The 22,627-nt window shown below is 43.1% G+C and overlaps 1 protein-coding gene across 1 annotated transcript; it reads left to right on the top strand.

Moving 5' to 3' along the window:
- Window positions 1-891: 891 nt before the first annotated feature.
- TMEM144 (transmembrane protein 144) lies at window positions 892-22,627 on the top strand. The gene is made up of 12 exons (XM_063135264.1): window positions 892-919; window positions 5,075-5,275; window positions 6,390-6,512; window positions 7,689-7,788; window positions 9,165-9,245; window positions 9,729-9,810; window positions 11,323-11,408; window positions 13,430-13,548; window positions 16,120-16,239; window positions 17,006-17,103; window positions 18,234-18,287; window positions 20,741-22,627. The coding sequence occupies exons 2-12, from the start codon at window positions 5,137-5,139 to the stop codon at window positions 20,822-20,824; spliced, it is 1,086 nt and encodes a 361-aa protein (XP_062991334.1). The 5' UTR covers window positions 892-919; window positions 5,075-5,136; the 3' UTR covers window positions 20,825-22,627.

Raw genomic sequence — 22,627 nt, 5'->3', positions numbered from 1 at the left:
TCAGCAAAAGGCCACATTGAGTCCAAGCTCATCAGTTACAAGGGGTTGAAAAATGTCCACATCCCTCACTCACAAAGGAGTATGACTCTTAAGACAATGTGAATGGAGTGCACTTCTAGCAGTGGGAATGAAAGGAAAGCTTGTTGACCCTCCTGATAAATCAGACAAATAATATTTTAAAAAACATAAAAAAGCAGAAAATTCACCAGAAGGATGGGAGGAGGGAACAAATTGGAGAGGAAATCTATATTCACTGAAAAAAGAAAAAGGAAAAAATAGCTACATGTATTATTTTAAAGAGAGCAAATAGAGGGAAGGAGTAAAAACGTGATTGCAATTTTTATGTCTGTATGCAACCTATGTTACCCTGAGCAGGCCTAATACTGAGCGGAGGCTACAAATACTGCTTAGGTAAGGATTGTATACACCATTGTATACCGCCCTCTGACTCTTGAACACTACGCTATCTCTAAAATACGTTTTGCAAAGAAGCCTACACAACTCCAGTTTTCTTGCTTTGCGTGCTGCTGGTGGACCAAAGCTAGCCTCAAAAGGCGAACAGTCAACGTGACTCCTTATCGACGCTCTCGGTGCTGCGGGGCAACCTTAAAAGAAAGCCACTGGCCCTCCTCTTTTTCCCCTTTGCCCCAACCCCGTGATCGCATCGGAGGACAGCGCATGCTCTGGGCTGCAGTGAATATGGAAAAGCAGTGGCCGCGCGCAATTCAGCGCAATCCTACGGTTTCCACCCAGCCGCTTTCGTTCTCCACGTACACAACAAAGCGATCGGCTGGTTGAAACGTGGCTTCGAACATACGTAGCAGGAGGGGAGGGGGGGGTCACATGAGAACAGGGCGGGGTTTCTTGCTCTCCTCCCCCTTAAAATCAGAGCTGGAAGCAAGATCGGCCGGGGAGTTTTGTAAGTACATTCAGTATACACACGGAAACAGGTTTCCATTTCCAGGGGGCGAGCAGAGAACCCAGCAAAAGAAAGAGCAAAGGAGGGAGGACAAACCGAAGCAGGGGCGCTACTGGCAAAGAGCAAAGAAAGTGGATCATGCTGATTCCGAAAGCCGATTTGGAAACCAAAGACTAGAGGCAGCGTTTGATTAGACAAAAGGGGTCACGATAGCCTGTCCCAGTCTTATGAATCCAGTCTAGAAATTGGTGTTGTACAACGGTGAATTATATACTCCGAGGCAGCTTTTCCCCAATCCCAGCGCCCTCCAGATGTGTTGGACTACAAGTCCCAGAATCCTCCTGCAGGCCAGGGATTCTGAGATGTGTAGTCCAACCGTTCTGGAAGGCACCAGGTTTAGGGAAAGGCAAGTTGTAATTCTGAGGAACAACTCAGTGACTGCTAGCGATGTCAGCAAGTTGTGTGGTGGGAAAGAAAAGCGAATCCTCAAATGCAATATGAAATTCAGAATCAAATAAATCCTCTGTTCAAAAAGAATAAGTGACATCCTATGCATGCTTAGATGGGGGCGGATTCTGGAGCATGCTGGGAGTTGTAGGACTTTTTTCTGTAAACATGCATAGAATGGTGCCCTAAACTGTTTTAGCACAGCAGTATTTGAGGTGATGTATATGCTAGGGATGCCTTTTGACTCTGAATAGCACGCATGCGTTTTTTTATTTCCTGTGCTCACAGAATGAAAAGAGTTCCGGCCCTTCTCAGATGTTACAGGAGTTAAAATGAATGTGTGTTGGCATTCACAGGTTTGCGCAGCACATTTCATTAGGGTGTACACCCAGGGATATTTTTTTTTAAAGACAAACATTTATTGAATACTCAGTCATAAAGGACATTGTTTTTATTCATTTATTTATTAAACACTGTAGACACTGATGCCTTACTCCGCGTTCAGCTTGCCTGACTGCAGAGGGCCACTGTAGGTGAGTGGGGGGGGGGGGGGGAATGAGGAGATGCTCCTCAAGCCCCAGCATTGGTGGGTCTCTGTTGTGACACTGGCCTTTTTATTCCTGCTGCTGGGTGCAGTGGTTCTTTGACGCGACAGCAGAGCAACAGTAGGGCTGTTCCTGCTGCATCTGGATCCCTACTCAATGATTCCCTCAGTTCAGCACTTATTGCTTGAAGTCATTAGGGTGTTCCTGGGCACACCTGGCACACCCCTTGCACATGTCTATGTTGGCATTGTGGTAGATTTCTCCCTTCCCAGGACCCACTCCAGCTTTGAGGAGGCATGGTGTCCCTTAGTTGTTCCCCTCTGTCACTGTGCCATCGTGGACTTAACTGGGTGGCTTACTCCATCTATAAAAAAGGCAAACTCTGTGTCACGCATAAGTAGCAAAGGAGTTGAGAATAAAACTGCCAATATCATACTGCCCTTATACAAATCTATAGTTTGACTTCACTTGGAATGCAGTGTACAGTTCCAAAAAGATAATAGCACTGGAAAAAGTGTAGAAAAAAGCATCTAAAGGATGAAGGGGCTGGAGCAGCAACACTCTGACGGAAGGTTGTTTTAGCTTGGAGAAAAGGCAATTAAGGGAAAATATGATAGAGATGTACACAATTATTCATGGTGTTGGAGAATGTGGACAGGGAGACATTTTTCTCATTCTCTCATAATTCTAGAACTCAGGGTCATCCCTGAAGCTGTTTGGTGGGAGATTCTAAAGAGATAAAGGGAAGTACTTAAGGAATTCACTCCCAGAAGACCTAGGGGCTGTCTTCAGGGTGTGAGTTGGCACTGAATTCTGCCTAAACCCTGCAGTTTTATTTACCCAGTGTGGCATAGGGTAATCTCAACGCCAATGAGGGAGTGCAGGGTTTCTCACAGTCATTTGAGTACTGGAGCTGCCCCCTCCCTCTTCCTGGCTCCCGATGACCAATCACCATTCACCATCTGCTAGGACCGCCCCTCAGATCGGCCACGGCGAAAGAGCCGGGGTGATCTCACTCCCACTGAAAAAGTAGGGGTAAGTCACCAACCTTTTTACTGCACAGCTTCATGGAAAAGCTCCGCAGTGGCTGTGAATCTGTGGCTGAATCATATATCTGATGCAGTGCAGATTTGCAGCCACCGTGGGGGCTTTGAGCGCATATAGACAGCCCCGTAGTGATGGCCACCAATTTGGATGGCTTTAAAAGGAGGGTTAGACAAATCCCTGGAGGAGAATGCCATCAATGGCTGCTAGTTCTGATGGCTATATGTTACCTCCATTATCAGAGACAGAATGTCTATGTTCACCAGTTGCTGGGAACATGGGTGGGAGGGCACCGTTGCACTGATGTCCTGCTTGTGGGTTTCCCGTGGGCAGCTGTTTGGCTATTGTGTAAACAGCATGCTGGACTAGATGGACTCTTGAGCTGAGCCAGCATGGCTCTTCTGATGTTGTTACATGTTTGTTATAAGGTGTGTAGAAAGCAATCAAAAAGCCTAAATGTGATGTTCACAAATTCCCCTCCAAATCTGTAGAAAGCATGTTGGGGAAAAGGATCTGCTGCAATTTCCCCAGCTCTGTCCAATGTTGCATTTGATTCAGCATCTGAAAAAGGAGACTTCGGCAGAAGCCACACTACTGCTTTATAGCAGTGTTGAAGTGCACTGACAACTGTTGGGGCCTATTGGCACATACTATATACCACTTTCATACCATTATATCCTGCTTGGTGTGGCTCCTGCCTTCATGTCTCCAGTCTTAAAATCTCTTCACTGGCTGCCAATTAGTTTCCGGATGAATTATAAAGTGTTGGTTATCACCTTTAAAGCCCTACATGGTTTGGGTCCAGGCTACCTGCAGGACATCTTCTCCTATACAATCTGCCACACACACTCAGGTCCTCTGGGAAGAATTTACTTCAGTCTGCCAAAATTAGGCTGACAACCATTACCCAGAAGACCTTCTCTTCTGCTGCTCCCAGACTGTGGAATAGCCTGCCGAAGGAGACTCGTCAACTTGACAGTCTTGTAGCATTCAAGAAAGCTATCAAGACTGATCTCTTCCAGCAGGCCTATCCAGTGGAATTTTAGGATGCTTTTAGGATGTGTATACTATGTTTTTAATCAGTATTTTATATTTCGTGCTTGCTTTGTTCCCCGCCTCGATCCAATCGGAGAGGTGGGTAAGAAATATATTATTATTATTATTATTATTATTATTATTATTATTATTATTATTACAGAGCTATATGTGCATAGGCTCTACACACAACTGGGAATGCTGCACATTTGGAAATCATGATGTGCATATAGCTGTACATCAGTGGGCACCCTTCTCAAATACGATGCTCAACATATGAAGATCAGAGGTGGAGCTGAAGGGTTGGCAATCATGATCCCGCTTCCCCCTCCATATGTTGGCTGTTTGTGGAGTAGAACTTGAATACAGCCCTGAAAAGACAGTCTTTGTAAAAATAAATAAATAAATAATATTGTTAATGATCATAATTATACAAAATATCCTATCCTTATTATGAATGAGCACATGGACCCAGCTTTGATTGGGTTGGAATAGCCCTTAATTTAATGTAGCAAAGCTTTCATACAACCTTACACAGCTGTCAGAGTTGGACACATTGTGCCTACTCCATCTGAGTGTAGCCACTATAGTCCCCCTGAGGAAGGGAATATGTCCAATCCATTCTCCTAAGTGGAGCCTGTCTCGTAGCAGGGGTATAATTGTTCCTCACGTTATGAATGTCAACCTGTGTGGTCCAAAAAGCTATATGCTGATTAGGGAAGTCTGCCCCTAGTGGCTGAAGATGTTCCCGCAGAATTAATTTAAATTGACACATTTAAATTAATTTAAATTAATGCATTGAAAAAACATAATAACCATGACGTGCACACCCCAGGGCCCCTTTAGTATACATGCCATGTTTCTGGTATCTCGGTTTCACAGCCTTGGCATGCAGAGACAGACAGACACACCTCTTCTATAGACTATAAAAATATTAGGATTAACTTTATGGCACAATATACATAATAACAGATTAGAAGTCATAATCACAAAAGAATAATAGGATGATTTATTATCATGGTGAGCTATTAGATGTAGTTTTGCCTAGAGATGTTATTCATTCAATTCATTTCTCTACTTTCAGAGTTGCCAGGAAGAAATCCAAGTAGCTCTTTAAAGAAGTCAAATCGACCTCTAAGGACAGAGATGGCTGGCTGGGAAGGAAGTAACAGCTCTGTTAGCAGTAATGCAACAGATCTCACTATTGGTTTTATCTCCTCGGCCGTAGCTGTTACCTTATTTGGAACAAACTTTGTACCAGTTAAGAAATTTGACACTGGGGATGGTAAATGTTTGTGCTGAAACCAAATTGCTGTTGCTATCCATTGCTGCATAATTTCCACATACATAAAGACGACTGTCACATAAAACAAATCTAATAGATTGATGTGATGCTGGGGGCTGTTGGACTTCTTTCTGTCTAAGTATGCATAGGATTTTGCACCCTAAAGAACATTATTATAAATGGGATGAAGGATTTGACTAACCCTTTCTACAAGTGGAATAGACAACATTTCTTAGACACATCACATGGAATGAAGGGTCCATGTAAACACAAGCAATTGAATGGTCCCCAACATGTTCCTGGAATGTTGTTTTTCAGTTACTAAAGGCTAAACTACATATTACACAAAACACGCCTTTTGCAGGGGGGAGGGAGGAATAAAAAGCTACCATGGGCCCTGATCCAAAATGTGCTCCTGATCTGTATTGGGGACCTGCACCAGTTTTTATGCCAAAAAACCCTCCTCCCCATCAGCTGTTACTACAAACAGCAACTTCGGAGGAAAATAGCACACAAGGTGGGTTGGGAGGTGATTTTCAACAAGAAACTAGCATGGGGCCTTAATCCAGATGGGCTTGGGCGCTCAACGTCTGGTTTTTCTTCAAAATAAAATGGCTAGCTTAAGCACACTTTTTAAAAATCATGTTTGTCATAATAGGTAGTGTTGCCCTCAGACAACTTCCCAGTGTGTTGTCTCTTCATCTTACTTTATTCTCTCATTAGTTCCTGTCTACTTACCCTTCTCAGGTTCGTGTTTCTCTTGACACAAGTCTACTGCCTGTTCTACCTTCATCTTTCAGCCTTTCCCATTTTTAGGGACCTCTTGTTACACGTTTTCCCTGTCTTTTAGCAGCCATATTTTTTCCATATAGTCCCTCTTTTCTTAAGGCCTGGCTGAGGCCTTAACAGCAGCCAACCTTACTTTCCTCTTCTGTTGATGACAGCGCAGCTTCCCCAGCACTTTGCAAACATTCTATGATATCACAGCTTCTCAGCCAATCACTGCAAGTGGCTACACCACCACAAACTCTCTCAGTACTTTACACTATAAAATTACAGCCATTAGTAAACAGAATTATCTATTGTGTTTAACTATTCATTATTTGTGTTCTAGGAATGTTCTTTCAGTGGATTCTCTGTGCTGCCATCTGGATAGTTTCTTTAATTGTTAACCTTATTCAGAACAGCCCTAGATTTTGGCCACTTGCTATGGTTGGAGGCTTTTTATGGGCTACAGGTAATGCAAAAATAATTCTACATCTTCAGAATGTAATGTATGCGGATCTTTGCACAAATTGCAGGGAAACATGAGAAAATGTAATTGTTAAGCTCGAGACAGTTGTAACGTGGAGATATTGGGCACATTCGCACGTATTGGTGGCATTTCTTGGGTTAATTAAATGACGATTTGCCGGGTAGTGTGCTATTGCGCACCACTTTGTATTTGAATATGCAGTCTCCGATGGGCCCAATTGTAGGTTGCTTCGTACATGCGATCCCAGACTGTAAGGTTTATTTGTGGGTTAAACCCCCCAAGAGCTAATTGTAGGTTAGCTTTAGATGGTTAAACTGATGAATAGCCCATAGTCTCAAAGTAACCTACAATTGAGCTGATTGAAGGTTGCATATTTAAGGCAGCAGTAGTCATTAAATGCAAACTGGGTCAGAATGTTCTCTTCCCCACTGCTGTGTCATTCAGTTTGATAAAGTATTTTATGACTGGAATACTACAAGTTACTGTGGGACTGTGGTGCAATAATATATCTTGACCCTTTCAATATCAATATTATGATTTTCACTTTGTTTCTTTTCTAAGTTCCATTTTATGGGTATTGAGTGTGCGATACTTTGTTCTTCAATGAGGTCTCGAGTCTTAACAGATAAAGGGCACATGGGATGTAAGTGGAGCTGTGTGAAAAAATAGTGACAAACGTGACCTTAATTTATTAAAAAAATGGGAAGTATTTTAAATTTATTTCGACCAAGCAGGGGACAGTAGCTGAAATAATATTAGGTGGGGTTCATTCGACCCCCTTTCTGTTGAAAGTACACACACCAGGGGGTCAGAGGACTGTGCTATATAGCCACGACCCACACCAGTTGCACAGTCATGTGAACGCACCAGCCAGCTGGGAACATGGCTGACAAGCACAATGGGGAATATGGCTAGTCATCACAGCACAATCACTTTACATGTTGAGTTGTGTATATCCCCTACTCATAAATACATGTGTGTGTGTATAGATAGAAAGATTCATTGTTATCCTCCAGTTCATTATATGCATTGCAATCAAGGAAACTCAACATGGTAGTTATATTATAATAATAATAATAATAATAATAATAATAATAATGATGATGCTGTAACCATATAATCACTGGGTTTTGCTTTTGTTCTTTCCATACTGTGCAGGTAATATAACAGTAGTCCCCATTGTTAAAACTGTTGGGTTAGGCCTTGGTCTCTTAATCTGGGCTTCTTTTAACTTGCTAACAGGCTGGGCAAGCTCAAGGTAAGTGTGCTGCATATTTTAACCTTTACTGGGTAGTCATTTATGCATTCGAGACATTTAATTAAAGAACTGCTACAAATATGTCATAGTCTTGGCAAAACATAACATGCTTAGATGTAACAAGTGGCATAACAGGAATATATGATCTTGCTCACAGGATCATCTGAGAAACATTGTGAACTCCCCTTCTGATGTAATTGTTCTACATTTATATATTCATATATTAACTCTGAGAGGTTATGGGTCCTTTATTTCCAGACCCCCCAAAGTAATGTGTATATGGGAATGCTTAATATGTTGAATTAAAAGCTAGTTTTTTATCCACCATTACGGCACACTTTATAATGGTTGTGTTTTCAAGGTTTGTTATAATTTTCATAATGTTTAAGACTGGCCTCCAACACAAATAAGGAAGTGTTTTCAGGATGGTTATTTGTGGGCAACAGTTATTTTAATAATACACGGGGATCCAGACATCTTTACTGGCAGGAATGCATTTATTAAGGTATTTAATATGCAGCCTTTCAGCATGTGCCAGAATAAGTCAAACTGCAATACTGGGTGACTGGGGAAATAATGTGTTCTTTTCCTAGCTAATGGCTCAGTTCACACAACACTTTTCTCAACGGTGGTGTAACAACTCCATGGTTACACCACTGTTGAGAAAAGTGTTGTCTGGAAGGAAAACCCCACCCCATGGTGGAGTTTTTTTAAAAAACAACAACACTCCACCCTGAATCTCCTCGCTGTGTGGAGAGCTCCTGCACAACCATTGTGTTCCATGTTGTCTGAAGGGCTCCGTGGAGTTTCCTGTTGAGTGGAGTGGAGTTTCCCAGTGGCCATAGAGTGCCCTGACAAGAGTGACGAAAGGAGGGAGTGCTGCTCTAGGAGAGCTGCTGGGATTTTTTTTTCCAGCAATGGCTGATGGGATACCATTGGGAGGACTGGGAGGAGGGAGGAGGAACTGTCAATCAAACACTGCGTTGACTTTTACTTTACTTCACTCCACAGGAAGCCACACCCACACAACGGTGGAGTTGAAACATGTTGTGTGGTGAGTACACCCCTACAAACTCCACTGTTGAGTGGAGATTTCCTGCTGAGTAGAGAAAAGTGTTGTGTGAACTGAGCCAGTGGCTGAGTTCGGATGACATGCTAATCAGCTGGGGGGTGGGGTAATAGGAACAGAATGGGAAACTACCATTGATTAGCATGTTGTCTGAACTTAGCCAGTGTTTCCATTGACTTGTTGTGAGTGCCATATGCAATACGTTTATGCAAGTGTCCCAGATATTTTTTGGTGATGAACTATATACATTTCCTTTACCCTTCTTGAGGCCTGTTTCATTTTGAGAACTTAACCTTTCATTTCACAGGTTTGGTTGGTTTGGAATAGACCCAGAAGAAGTTGCAAAACCAGTCTTAAACTACATTGGAGCTGGACTTTCAGTGTTAAGGTATTTGTTTTCCTTAACAACTGTGATATTTCAATTTAAAAAATAAACGTATTTTTAAGTGGATTTAAAAACAAGTGAACCAAAGTGAATATTTTATTCTTTTGAATTTGAGGCTGAGAATACAATCCTATGCATGGTTAGAGAGAAAAAAATCTGGTTGGGGAATGCTGGTTATTATAGGACCTTTTCTGTTCTAAGGATGCAAAGGATTGATGCTCTATAGATGGTTGCAGTCCTAAACACACTTATTGCGAAGTAAGTCCCATTGGCCCAGTAGGATTTACTTCCAAATAAACAGGCATAGGCTTCCACTGTCTTAAGTTTGGGAATCAAGTGCATTTTGTTTTTAGATATTAAAGAAATGTCTTACAAATGTTAAAAAAGCAAGATAATATAATAGGAAAAAACACTTGGCATAAATGTGTATATGAAAAAAATAACACAATATCATGAGTTTAGCATTTGCTTTCGTTCCTTTTGCAGCACTATCCTGTTTCTTTTCATAAAAAGTGATGTTGAGAGTTCTTCGGCATCATCAGAAAGCACTCCGTTATTAAGAGATCATGTAAGTTTTTCTTATGTTATTGTTTTTTAAACAGTGATTGACATGTTGGGGGATTTCTGGTGCATTGTAGTAGCCCTGTGTGAGGTCCCCAACTTTCCTTTCCTTCTGATTCAAGTGGGTTTCTGCAGATGTCAGTTCTGGGACTGGTTCTGTTTACCATCTTCACTGCTTACTTGAATGGAATGGGCAGCAGAAGGGGAGCAAGTGCATTAGAACAGGAGTGCCCAACTCTCTTGGACCCATGGGCACAGGAACTGCTGTGGGTCCACCACAAAATGAACCTGCATTTCCTCGATCATCTGAGAGTGCAGGACACGGAATAACGAGCTGAAGTTACAGGAAGCCAGATTCCGGCTGGACATCAGGAAAAACTTCCTGACTGTTAGAGCAGTACGACAATGGAACCAGTTACCTAGGGAGGTTGTGGGCTCTCCCACAGTAGAGGCATTCAAGAGGCAGCTGGACAACCATCTGTCAGGTATGCTTTAGGGTGGATTCCTGCATTGAGCAATGGCCTTATAGGCCCCTTCCAACTCTACTATTCTATGATACCTCAATTGTAGTCCAACCTGCTAGTCACCACACTGCACTGGCCTTCAAAACGTTATGATCTTATCATAGGAGAAGTGGAAAGAGCTGAGGGTGGCCAATTCTGCATTCTTGGGATACAGCCTGTTCCAAAGGCGGCATTCCCGGAGCTGCCAGTGCATTTTGACTTGCAAACGTGATTGGATGAACATCTTTTCAGTGGAGTCTGGTGGCCGATCTGACTGGTATGGCAGAAGATGGGTTAGCAGGGGTGGAGCCAAGGGGGTCAGGAGAGGTGATCAGTCTTTGAATTTTCAGTTATCATTATCACAGAAAAGGAAAACTGTGGCACATGAACTTCCAAAGTACGTGGTGTGGAAATCACACAGCCACACAAAAGCACTCTTTTAGACTCACATCCTCCTGTTCCGGCAACAACTTCCATTCTGCAGTGACTTTAAGATCCTAAGTGCATAGCGGGAGGGCAGAGGAAAGTCACACCATCATACAAAATCATGGTAATTCCACTGCTAATGATGATATCCTCAGAGCCGCACAGCCAGGGCCTTTGGGCAGGTTCCTTATTCCTTGCAATGACTCTGATGGCAGCTATTTTGTGGTGGCGCTGAGGACAGTTTCTCAAGTCGCCAAATATGCCCATTGCCTGAAAAGGTTGCCTAGCCTTGGTGCATAGGATTGCAGCCTTAGATGGAACTTCAGGATAAAGTTCCTAAACTATGTTATGAGTTGAACAATGAGATTGTTTGCTCAGGGAAGTTGGGATAATCTCTTTTCATGGACAACATCAATGAAAATGGCATAGAAACCTGTTGGGGATTCTTTAGGTGCCAAGCTCTCTCCTGTAAGAGTTCTTCCCCAGTTCCCAAGAGAATTCTCACATCTAGCATATATAATGAATCCAGGTTTGGATGTTTTAAGGAATCTTAGATTCAATGTTCTTACAAAACTTGGACTCTCCAACAGTCAGTCAACACTTCGGAACATAGACCTGAAAACAGAAACGATGTATCATGGGTGGACAATCTTTCTCCATTTGGAAAGAGAGTGATGTAAGTTCTCTGCATTATTCTGGTGAATTTCCTCTACCTCGCTATACTTCCTGGCAGGGTGGATTTGATTTAAATCATGATTTAAATCGCGATTTAAATCACTACTCAGAAAGACTCGAATTAATCATGTGACTCCCCCCCCCTCCAAAATGCACTCTTCCTCACTATAATTTACGCAACTCAGAGTTACCAAAGACTCATTCTTGCTGGTATAATCTTAATATTTACAACCAGATGAAGGTTTCATTTTTAGAATAACTTTTCAGATTAGTTTTACAGTTATATCAAAAAATACTGATTTGGTTATACTATTAGAAACACATCATAAATAATTATGAAATTATTGCGAGGTGAACTATATCCAATTTAATAGGTTAATCATTCATATTTGGACAACTTTTCTGCTGTACTTTATTGGAAGGAGAAAAATAATCTTACAGAAACCTCTGGAAGAGCAGAATAGATTAATGGAATTCATTTACCAAAAAATTTAAACAGCCTCATGCTACATAATTAAAAACTAATCCTTATTTCATGATGCATAACCTTTGGACTATAATGTATCTTAAATAGAAAACTATCTTTAGATAGATTTTTCCTCAAAAAGCATTTTATTAAAAAAATCCAATTTAAATAAAAAAGAAATCCGATTTAATTTTTTTAAAAAAGCAACCATTGATTTTTACCCACGCTGCTTCCTGGAACATGCATTCTCTGATTAGTTCCCTAAGGCAGCAGAGATGGCAGACTTGAACCGTCTCTAACCAGAATAAAATAAGCCTGCTACCTATTTCATTCCTCAGGGTGTATTTTACATCTGTGCTTTGAAATTCCCCTCCCCTCTGCTGCCTTGATAGTTATTTTTTTCCTTTAAAATGTAGTTATTACTGATGGTTTTCATTTTCTGCTTTTCGGGGATGTTATTGGTATCATTCTGTTTGCGTTTGTTATGTATTTCGCTCTGGGTTGGGGTGAACTGATGTCATCCTCCACTCCATCCGGTTTCCCTTTTCCCCGTGCTGAGAGAGGCACAGAGTTCCATGCCTTTCTCAGCGTGGAGAAAGGTACTTGGCTGGCACTGGCCAACCCCTTGGCTTCATGCGACATGTGTCACCCCTGTAGGAGTAGTGGGTGCTGTGTGAAGCCAGTCAGCTGGTTCTGGGAAATCAAGTCCAGCCAGCCGCGCCTCCCAGAGCTGGCTGACTCCCTGCTACTTGGATCCCTGTTGCTATTGTGTTCAGAGGAGGGCAACGAGGATGATCAGGGGTCTGGAAACAAAGCCCTATGAGGGGAGACTGAAAGAACTGGGCATGTTTAGCCTGGAGAAGAGAAGATTGAGGGGAGACATGATAGCACTCTTCAAATACTTGAAAGGTCATCACACAGAGGAGGGCCAGGATCTCTTCTCATTCATCCCAGAGTGCAGGACACGGAATAACGGGCTCAAGTTACAGGAAGCCAGATTCCGGTTGGACATCAGGAAAAACTTATTATTTATTTATTACATTTTTATACCGCCCAATAGCTGAAGCTCTCTGACTGTTAGAGCAGTACGACAATGGAACCAGTTACCTAGGGAGGCCATGGGCTCTCCCACACTAGAGGTATTCAAGATGCAGCTGGACAACCATTTGTCAGGGATGCTTTAAAGTGGATTCCTTCATGGTGCAGGGGGTTGGACTCGATGGCCTTATAGGCCCCTTCCAACTCTACTATTCTATGATCTCTGATCTGAGCTCAGAGGTAACAGCAGGGATTCCTCCTGAGGGTGGGGATAGAGAAACCCAAGGAGCCTCTGCAGGCCGGAGGTTCCACACCTCCGGGCTATAGGGTGACTCATAAATGATACCAATAAATCAGTCCATACGTTAAATAACTGGTGAACATATTGACATTTCTGGGAACTATTGGCAATGCTTTTATAGGGTGCCAAGTTTTCTGCAACAGCATTGCATGCCTGCAATGAATGCTGTAACTCAGTATATGACTATGAATTTGCCATATCTTTCTTTTTCTGTAAGAGGCTGCTCCCTGGCTGTGATAGCTGGAATATTTTACGGTTCTAGTTTTGTGCCTGTACTTTACATCAAAGACCATGGTAGAAGGAATGGAACCATATATACAGGAGCGAGTCAGTATGGTAATGACATATGAATACTTCTGAAATCAATGTATTCCCGTGAAGAACTGTGGTCATTCATGGTAGATGGAAGGGGAGGGAAAAGCCTTCTCGTGTCTCCCTTCGCTTCTGCTGTACTTCATGCTGTCACTACAGGAGTAGGCAACCCAAGGGCCACATATGGCCACACACACCGTTTTGCAAGAAAACAAGGCATGCGGAGAGTGCACGCCTTGTTTAGGGGCAGACTCTCCTTCCTAGAAGCCTTCCGGTTGCACAAGGCTGTTTATAAGCAAGGCACACATTCCCCGCATGCTTTGTTTGCTTACAAAATTATGGCGGAGAGTTGATTTTGTTGGGATATGATGGTCTAATATTTACAACCTTATTTTAGTTATTGCCAGACTGGGCTTCTGGCCAATAACCTTATAACAGAGTTTTGCAGCGGTTTCCAGCAAAGTCAGCACAGACACAGATTAAGACTGAGACTTTCAGTAGGTTTAAAGAAACCTTTACTGGCATATAAAAATATAATTTAGTTATGGCAATCACAAATACAAATACTTACATACGGTCAGTCAATACAGCTCTGATACCTGATCATTTCTGATAATTACTGATACATGTACATGGGAATACAATCCTTTTTATAGGCTAACTGTACAGTGATGCAACTGCTTGCAATCCCTTAATTGAAACAATCAAGTCACCAATTATTCAATCATGACATCAATGTCCAGGTGCAACGTTGACCTTTAAGTTTTCTGCTGAGTCTTCTGATTCCTCCAGCTCCTCAGCAATTAGTAAATCCCTGGAAACATATCCAGGATCCATTCCAGGATCCAACAGATTTATGTATTTATTATATTTTTAGACTGTCCAATAGCCGAGGCCCTCTGGGCAGTTCACAATTAAACCATAAAATACGACATGACAAGACACAATATAAAACTTTACAAGTTTAAAAGTACCGCGTCAAACCAAATAAAACCCAGCAGCAGTTACAGCCCAGGGAAAGCCTGTGTGAAACGGTGTGTTTTCAGGAGGTGCTTTAAAGATGTTACATTTTCTGTTTCCTGAAGTGCATGGGGGAGGGGTTTCCAAAGAAGGGTTTACTCTTTTCTGTAGAGTGTCGCTACAGAGAAGGCCAGCCATCAAGGTGTTTCATGGCAACGTTCCATGCATTTGGGAATGACCAACAGGACCTTTTTGCTGCCACCATTACAAGTTTAGTGGTGGGGGACGGGTGTGGTCCTGGGTGCATTTTAAGTGAGGGGGGAATACAGCGCCCCTGACCCCCAGCCATTGCCCATTAGTTTCAGTCTCTGAAGGAGAGGCAGCTGGACAACCATCTGTCAGGGATGCTTTAGGGTGGATTCCTGCATTGAGCAGGGGATTGGACTCGATGGCCTTGTAGGCCCCTTCCAACTCTGCTATTCTATGATTCTATGAAAAGACTGTAGCAGGTGCTGCCACAATCTCTTTTGAGCAGAACACATTTGTGATTGTGGGATATCTGGCAGATCCCTCTGCAAGCTGTGCTGGGGACTCATGGGGGATTGTCATGTGTGCAAACCCAGATAGCGGGTTATGCTAGGGTTAAACAACCCTCAAATAGCCCTAAAACAGACCATGAGTTATGCAAGGGTTGGTTAACCATCACATAACATGTGTTTACCAGGTTAATTATGAACTGTCCAGAGAGCCTCGGCTATTGGGCAATATAAAAATGTAATAAATAATAATACATAGAGATGACAACTCCCCAGAGGGGACTACATATTCTAAATAGCAGCTACACACACTGCAGTCTCACCATTGGTTAAATAACCCATGGCAAGCTGCTATGTCATGCAAACAGCCCCATTGACTCATTGGGCACTACCACTGCAAGCATTTGTGGCCCAGGGAGTATATCCCCCAGATTGAGCAAGCCACATGCGTATTTTTAAAAAGTATATGGAAACATTTATTAGTTGAAAGAAAAAGAACCCAGCTGGGGACATAGCAAAGCCTATGGAAATCATTCCAGGCTAAATCATTCCAGGCTAAATCATTGAGACTGAAACCATTCTAGTCTAAATCATTCCAGTCTAAATCATTCCAAGTCTAAATCAATGAGAATGAAATCATTCCAGTCTAAATCATTCCAGTCTAAATCAATGAGACTGAAATCATTCCAGTCTAAATCAATGAGACATTTCTAGGGTGCAATTCTATGTATATTTAGACAGAAAAAAAAAGTTTTACAATTCCCAGAATTCCCCGGGCAGCCGTATATAGGATTGCACCTTTAGCATGGTACTTACAGCCATGTCTACTTCATACATGTAAACTGAACAAAATACCTAATTCCGCAAAAACTAGGGAAAGCATAGGAGGGTTTATAGCCACCTTCCCCAACCTGCCCCCACTGGGTGGGGATGATGGGAATTTGGAGGCATCAGGTTGGGGAGGGCTGTCCTGTATCAATAAATTTGTAATTAGGGTAAAAGCATAGCTTTACCTGACGTAATCACAACTGTGAATCACATTTGTGAATTCCTTAAATATATATTTTGTATACCACATATGCCTCAATATTTTTTACAGATTTAGATTACGTCTTTGCACACTTCAGTGGAATCTTCCTTACAAGCACCATCTACTTTGTGATCTACTGTGGAATAATGAAAAATAGTCCTAAAATTTATCCTGAAGCCATAATCCCAGGTACAAATCTGAAATGCAGATGTTCACTGTTGTTATAATTCAAGTCCTTCTCAAATATAACTTTATTTTGCTGTTCTTAGAGAAATCCATAAAGTGGCTGGCATATATCAATCATATCATCTCTAGATAGTAATACCAGGTTCATACTTTGCCTACTCCTGATCTACACAATGTACACCCTCGGATGCCTTTCTTGATGGCCATCAGGGGGCCTTAACCCCTCCTACTTTTTTTAAAAAAGTCTTTTTAAATAATGAAATTTCTTACTGGCAGCTGCAGGATCACTTCAAAGCGAAGTGAGTGTCTCTAGCTGCTCCATTCCCCCCCCCCCCCATGAATCCCTCTGGGCTGGCCACACATGGGACTCGGAGACATTCTTAGGATAAGGAGGTAGCAGACCATTGCTTTAATCTACAGCATGCCCCATTTTGTGGCGGTTTCCAGGATCCAGTTCCTCAAATGTGGCCCTGAGCCCAAAACATTTACCTTTTCCCTGGTATAGAACTTCATGTAGATAGAAGGGCACCATTCAGGCACGAGAGGGAGGCATCTGGAGGCTCAGGAAACCACAAGTTCTACAGAAATTCAAAACACATTTAGGAATTGGGAGAATTGCAATAGAATGGAATATCCTGGGAGAGGGCATGACTTGTTGGCTGGCTGGAACCTGGAACAAGAACTCTGCATGCTGCGATAGTACAGATGCCACTTGTGTTGAATATAGTGCATCATTTATATGCATATTTATATATTTCTTTGTTGTCAGGATTTGTTTCTGGTATATTGTGGGCGATAGCCACTTGCTGCTGGTTCTTGGCTAATCATTACCTCAGTGCTGTGGTCAGCTTTCCAATCATCACTGCAGTAAGTACCCATTGATCTGTTCATCAGTGGTGTGTTCTTTTCTGTACCAAACTAGGCATTCACACCCTTCCTGCTGTTAATGTGGAGATTCCTAAAGAAGTTCTGTCTGTACCATACTGTACAAGTTAGGTTCTGTTCTTCTCACTTGCCTTTTCTTTTAGGATAATTGTGATTTCCTCCTTGAAGCACTGAATTTAATTCAAGTCTGACCATGCTCATGTGGATGGACAGGGGCGTTTCAGCTCCAAATCCATTTAGCAGAGCCCTGGATTTCCCCCCAAAAGCCTTGAGTGCCAGGGGATGATTTCCCCCCTTTAGCTTAATTGCCATGCCCAGGACAATTTTCAGGGTGTGTGTGTCACAACTATGCTAACCCAATACTCACCACATGTTGCACATTCCCCCCCCCCAAAATCTCCCACCTGGAACCAGGGACCGGTTTTGTGGAAGACAATTTTTCCATGGACCAGGGTTTTTTTTTGCCACGCCTGCCCCCCACTCCAGCATCCTGGCTTCGCTTCGGCGGGGTGGGCCAGCCGAAGCGAAGACAGGATGCTGGGGCGGGCAGGCAGCTTCAGAATGGCGTGCCCGGAAGTCACTCTCCCAGAGTGGCTTCCAGCCGGGCACACCGTTCCGAAGCCGCCCCACCCACCCCAGTGTCCTGGCTTCGCTTCAGCTGGGCAGGCGAGATGGCGCCCCACGCCTAGGTACGCTGGGGTAGGGGTGGGTGGGTGAAAGCAGCTAACCTGCGCGGCCTAGTTCCTAATAGGCCACGGACCAGGACCGGTCCGTGGCCCAGTGGTTGGGGACCCCTGCAATAGAAGTCCCCTCCCCAAGCTTAATTGCATGGGTGTAGATGTGAATGGGTCCATGAAAAAAGAGTAGTGGCTACTCTTTTTTGGGCATTTCGCCCATACCTGGCCACAGCCACTGCAATTAATTCCAATTCCAATTAATTGTAATGGTAGAGGAATTGTCAGTTTAGAATTATCTGGGGGTGAGGAGCAATTTATGATCATGAACAACAACTAATGCAAGGTTAAAATTAAATTAGACCATTGGGCCCTAGCAAAATCCTCATGATCACGTGAGAGTCTTAATATTCATTGTATGTTACCCTTCTTCTCTAGGGTCCTGGCTTGATAGCTGCAATGTGGGGAGTCTTTGTGTTTAAGGAAATAAAGGTGAGGGTAACGTCCAGAAAATATTTCTCATTATCATCGTGTCTGCATCTAAGGAACGATGCTCAGGCCAGTTTAAATAAGTGGAGGAAAGGAATGGGCAAGTGAGGTACACCCTTAACTGTTTTCATGAGTCTTTAAAATGTGAACCTGTGTATCTTCTGCCCTGGGGAGATGTGCGAGGTCTGATTTGAATGTTCTGAACAAATAGAAACCGAGGAAGCAGACGTGACTTCTACTTTCTCTTCCCCAACTTTATTTTGGATTAGGGATATCACGGGGTGTGGAAGTCTGGCAGGCCTCCTGGCGTCCCCTCTGCCCAGACCAGTCGGGCACTCTTGGCATGAGCATGGACCTTGCTTGAGCACTCACGAGGCCACTAAAGTGCTCGGCAGCTGCCCACCCTTGCAACAAAATTACACACTGCCCCCATCAATGATGGCTGTAAAGACCCTGTTAACTCAAGGGTAAAGACGCAAACGGAGCATTCCAAAGAGGCTCGCATGACCGACGAGCGGGGGCAGACAGCAGCAGCAACGGGGCGGACATCCCCTGAGGTGGGGCGCAGATGAGCTCACCCAGCCATATTTTGGATTTCCAAAGGCTTGGGTTGAGCTGTGACTTTCACGCATAACAAATTTCCCAATGGCTGTTTCATGTAGGGGAAAGCAATTTTAGGGAGAGGAAATTTGGAGTAAAGAAGTGACGAGGAAACCCTCCTCCTACCAGACACTTTTACCTTAGACACACACCCACCCCTACCTCATAGGTACTCTGAGGTAGGTACCCTACTGCTATGTGTCAGGTGCAAGAGTAAATCTGAAAGTCTGTGGTTTCAGGACAGAGGAAGGGATGTAGCTGGGCTTTGGGGATTGTACTTGCAAAGTAGTGGATGTGGGAAGAGTTAATCATTGTCCTCTTTTGCCCTCCTTTCCAAAGCTGCTTTTCCTACAACACTACATACAGTATATTCATGTGTAAATGCATAATTCTGCCCTTCCTTTCTGTACTGTAATCCAGATAACTAGTTCACTTTCCTAACACTTACGGTACACTACTCAGCCATGTATTTAGTTTTTATTTATTTACTAGCAAACAGACCCATCTGAGTGAAGGGCTAGATCTGCCCATGCGAAGGCAGCTCTGTAATAAATATCAAACTAAGTACCTGTAAAACGTAGAAGTGTTGTGCCCAGCCCATCTGAGTGAAGGCACACCTGCTCGCACTTGTAGATATAGCCCTCCCATGGTGGACCCCTATTACCACTAAGGGAGAGTCTGTACACTCCATTCCCTTGAGCAGAGGGTTCCCTTATACCAGGAGAGAGAGACAGCTGTAGAACACTGTCTTTGCTCAGGTTGGAATAGCCCATAGTTTGATATTCAAACCCTTCACAGAAACATACGCAGCTATCATAGTTGAACACATTGTGCCCACCCTGTCTGAGTGAAGCCATGCCTCCTGGCACCCCTAGGCAAGGCCCCTGCCATGGTGCATCCCTAAAGCTCCCTGAGAGAAGGGTCTGTCCACTCCATTCCCCTGAGGCAGCCTGGCCCTAAGTAGGGAGCAAGGGGCAGGTGTACGAACACAGGCAGGATGGCTTGTTGCCGCAGTTAACAATCCACTCCAGGACGTACTACACCCCGTGGGTTCTGGATGGCTTGTAACCCACAGCAACAAGCCATCCTGCCCAGGGTGGCATAAGCTAGGATGACCACTCACCATGGCTTGGAAAATTCACAGTGGCGGCTGACACACACTGAAACCCTCTGTGGCGACGAAAAATGAATGCTAAGGAGCACACAACTGTACATAAAATATATAATGAGTGACGAACCATTACATCGAAAAACATACAAAGTAAGCAGAAATAAGTGAGTCGAACAAGTTTACACAACAAACATATGTGCTAAAAAATCAGTATAATATGAAAGTGTAAATTGAGCACTTTGTATTATGTATGTTTTTCAGTTCTTACGGATGTTGCTTTTCTGAAGAAGCCAAACATGGAGAAACAGGACTGAACTGGGTGTCTGTAAAAAAACACCTTTGCCTATCTTGTAAAACCTTGCTTTGTGTTCAATTTACACTTCCATGTTATACTGATTTTCTAGCACGTATTTTTGTTGTGTAGACTTGTTCAATTCACTTATTTCTGCTTACTTTGTATGTTTTCCTATGTAATGGTTTGTCACTCATACATTCATTGTACAGTTGTGTGCTCCTTAGCATACATTTTTAGTTTCTTATTCAACTGGTGCCCTTTTTTTTGGGGGGGGGGTGTATTTCTACCCTCTGTGGCAACCCACCCGTGATCTTGTAAACCGGCTCAAAGTGATCCTATGGATAGATAGTTGAACTGTGAATTAGCTGTTCTGCAAATGACTGTTTACTTTTAGAAAATAATGCTACTTCCCTTCTTCCCCACCCCACGCCCCTTTCTATGTCCATGCAGGGACTGAAAAACTATCTATTGCTCTTAGTAGCATTTTGTGTTATTTTGGCTGGGTCCCTGTCAACAGCTTTTTCTAAAGTCTGAAGAAACATTGCTTGAACCAGCAGATGGCACAACCAGCTTATACAACAGAGACCTTCAAGAAGCTCATATCTGATGTTTTCCTTGGATCACGAATATCATCCCTCTCACCAGAGAGACACAAAAAACTCTAGATTTATGAATCAAAAATGCATTGTGCTAACTTCAAATCATCCATCAAGTTTACCACATTGTGGAAAATAAGGGAAGATCTATGTACATCTCAGGACTGGGTGCTTATGGGATGACATCTAGGTCAGACGTTTTAATAATCCCATAACGTTTTATGCTGCGATTTGTTACTAATTTTTTTTTGGGGGGGGGGGGAGAGAGGCTATAGTATAAAAATAAAAGTTCGGTGAAGAATAATTGTTGGTCACTAATCAGGGGAAGTAATGTCAGAGTGGGGCACACTGCCAGCTTCAAAAGTACGCATAGTTGGGTCCCTGCCAAGATCCTACATCCCAGCAAAGGCCCAGTGACAAGAGCTTCCTGGAGTCCCTCCTTTTCTTCACCTTTGCATCCTGCTTGTTGACCTGCCTCTTGTTCTGCCTAGACAATGGTGGTGGTGAGAAGAAGGAGCAGCAGTAGATGCCAATGCCTCCTTGCTCCCTGGATCTCTGCCTGTCAAGCAAGGAAGTGGTAGCAACGATGAGAAAGACCATCAGGGACAAGACCCGCTGGTGACAATGGTGGTGAGAAGGTAGACTCACTGAGGGAGGAGGCCCATTGCACATGTCTTGTCCAAGAGCCCTCAAAACCTGGAGTTGGCACAGGTTGGGCATTGGATATATATATATATATATATATTTAGTGTTTATATATAAGAGTTATTAACAAAGACTACTATCCTACATGCTCCACTTTTTATGCCCCCCCTTCCCTATTCTGTGCAATATACAGACTGATGAATAGTTCTGGACAACTCAAAAGCTTGCTCACAACTTTATGACATTTGGTTGGACATAATAGAACTTGGATTTATTTTATTTTTTTCTAGTGGACCATTTTTTCTAGTGGACCATTTTTTATTTTTTCTAGTGGCACGTTGACCATTTATATCAATGTTTGTATAACATATTGTACAACGTGTACAATTTTTTGTATATGTATAACGTGTAAGATTTTTGGCATATGTTGAGTTTTTGGGGATACATACATCCCAGATAATACAGATTAAGAATCACCCAAAAAACCAGCTTGTACACAGTTCTATTCATTACTCACCTGGGGTCCTCCTGTTTGTTCCCGTTTCCGCAGTGAGGGTTCCTCCCTTTTGTGTAACACTTATTAGTTTGGGAATCTATTTGTCAGGGGCTGTAGGCACTGCTTTCTGAAGGGGACACATAGCTTGCCAGAAAGCGTCTATTAGTTGCATTCCATTTGAAACCAGAATTGCTTCCTGCATGAGGTGATCAGCTGTGAGGAGCGGAGCAGCCCAGCTTGCTGGGGGCTTGTACCACACAGGTAGCAGGACTGAGAAAGACCTAGCAGAGCTGCTGCCCAACAGAATGGAAATACTGAGAATATATCAGTGGGCTGAGTCAGAATAAGAGTGTTCCACATGCTCATATGAGATGCAACCCCATCGTCAACACCAACAGAATAAGAGTGTTCCACATGTTCAAATGAGATGGAACCCACCTTCAACACCAGCTCTACCTTCGTCCTCCTCCCATCAGCAAATCTCTGCAAAAAACAACAACCCACAGATCTAATGGGCTTAAGTTACAGAATGGTTGATTTTGGTTTGACATTAGGAGAAACACCTTGATAGAGCAGTTGGATGGTGGAACCAATCTAGAG

The sequence above is a fragment of the Elgaria multicarinata genome, chromosome 10, assembly GCF_023053635.1.
Source record: "Elgaria multicarinata webbii isolate HBS135686 ecotype San Diego chromosome 10, rElgMul1.1.pri, whole genome shotgun sequence".
Taxonomy (NCBI): Eukaryota; Metazoa; Chordata; class Lepidosauria; order Squamata; family Anguidae; genus Elgaria; species Elgaria multicarinata.
Note: the sequence above shows the minus strand (reverse complement) of the source record. Positions and strands in the feature narration are given on the sequence as shown.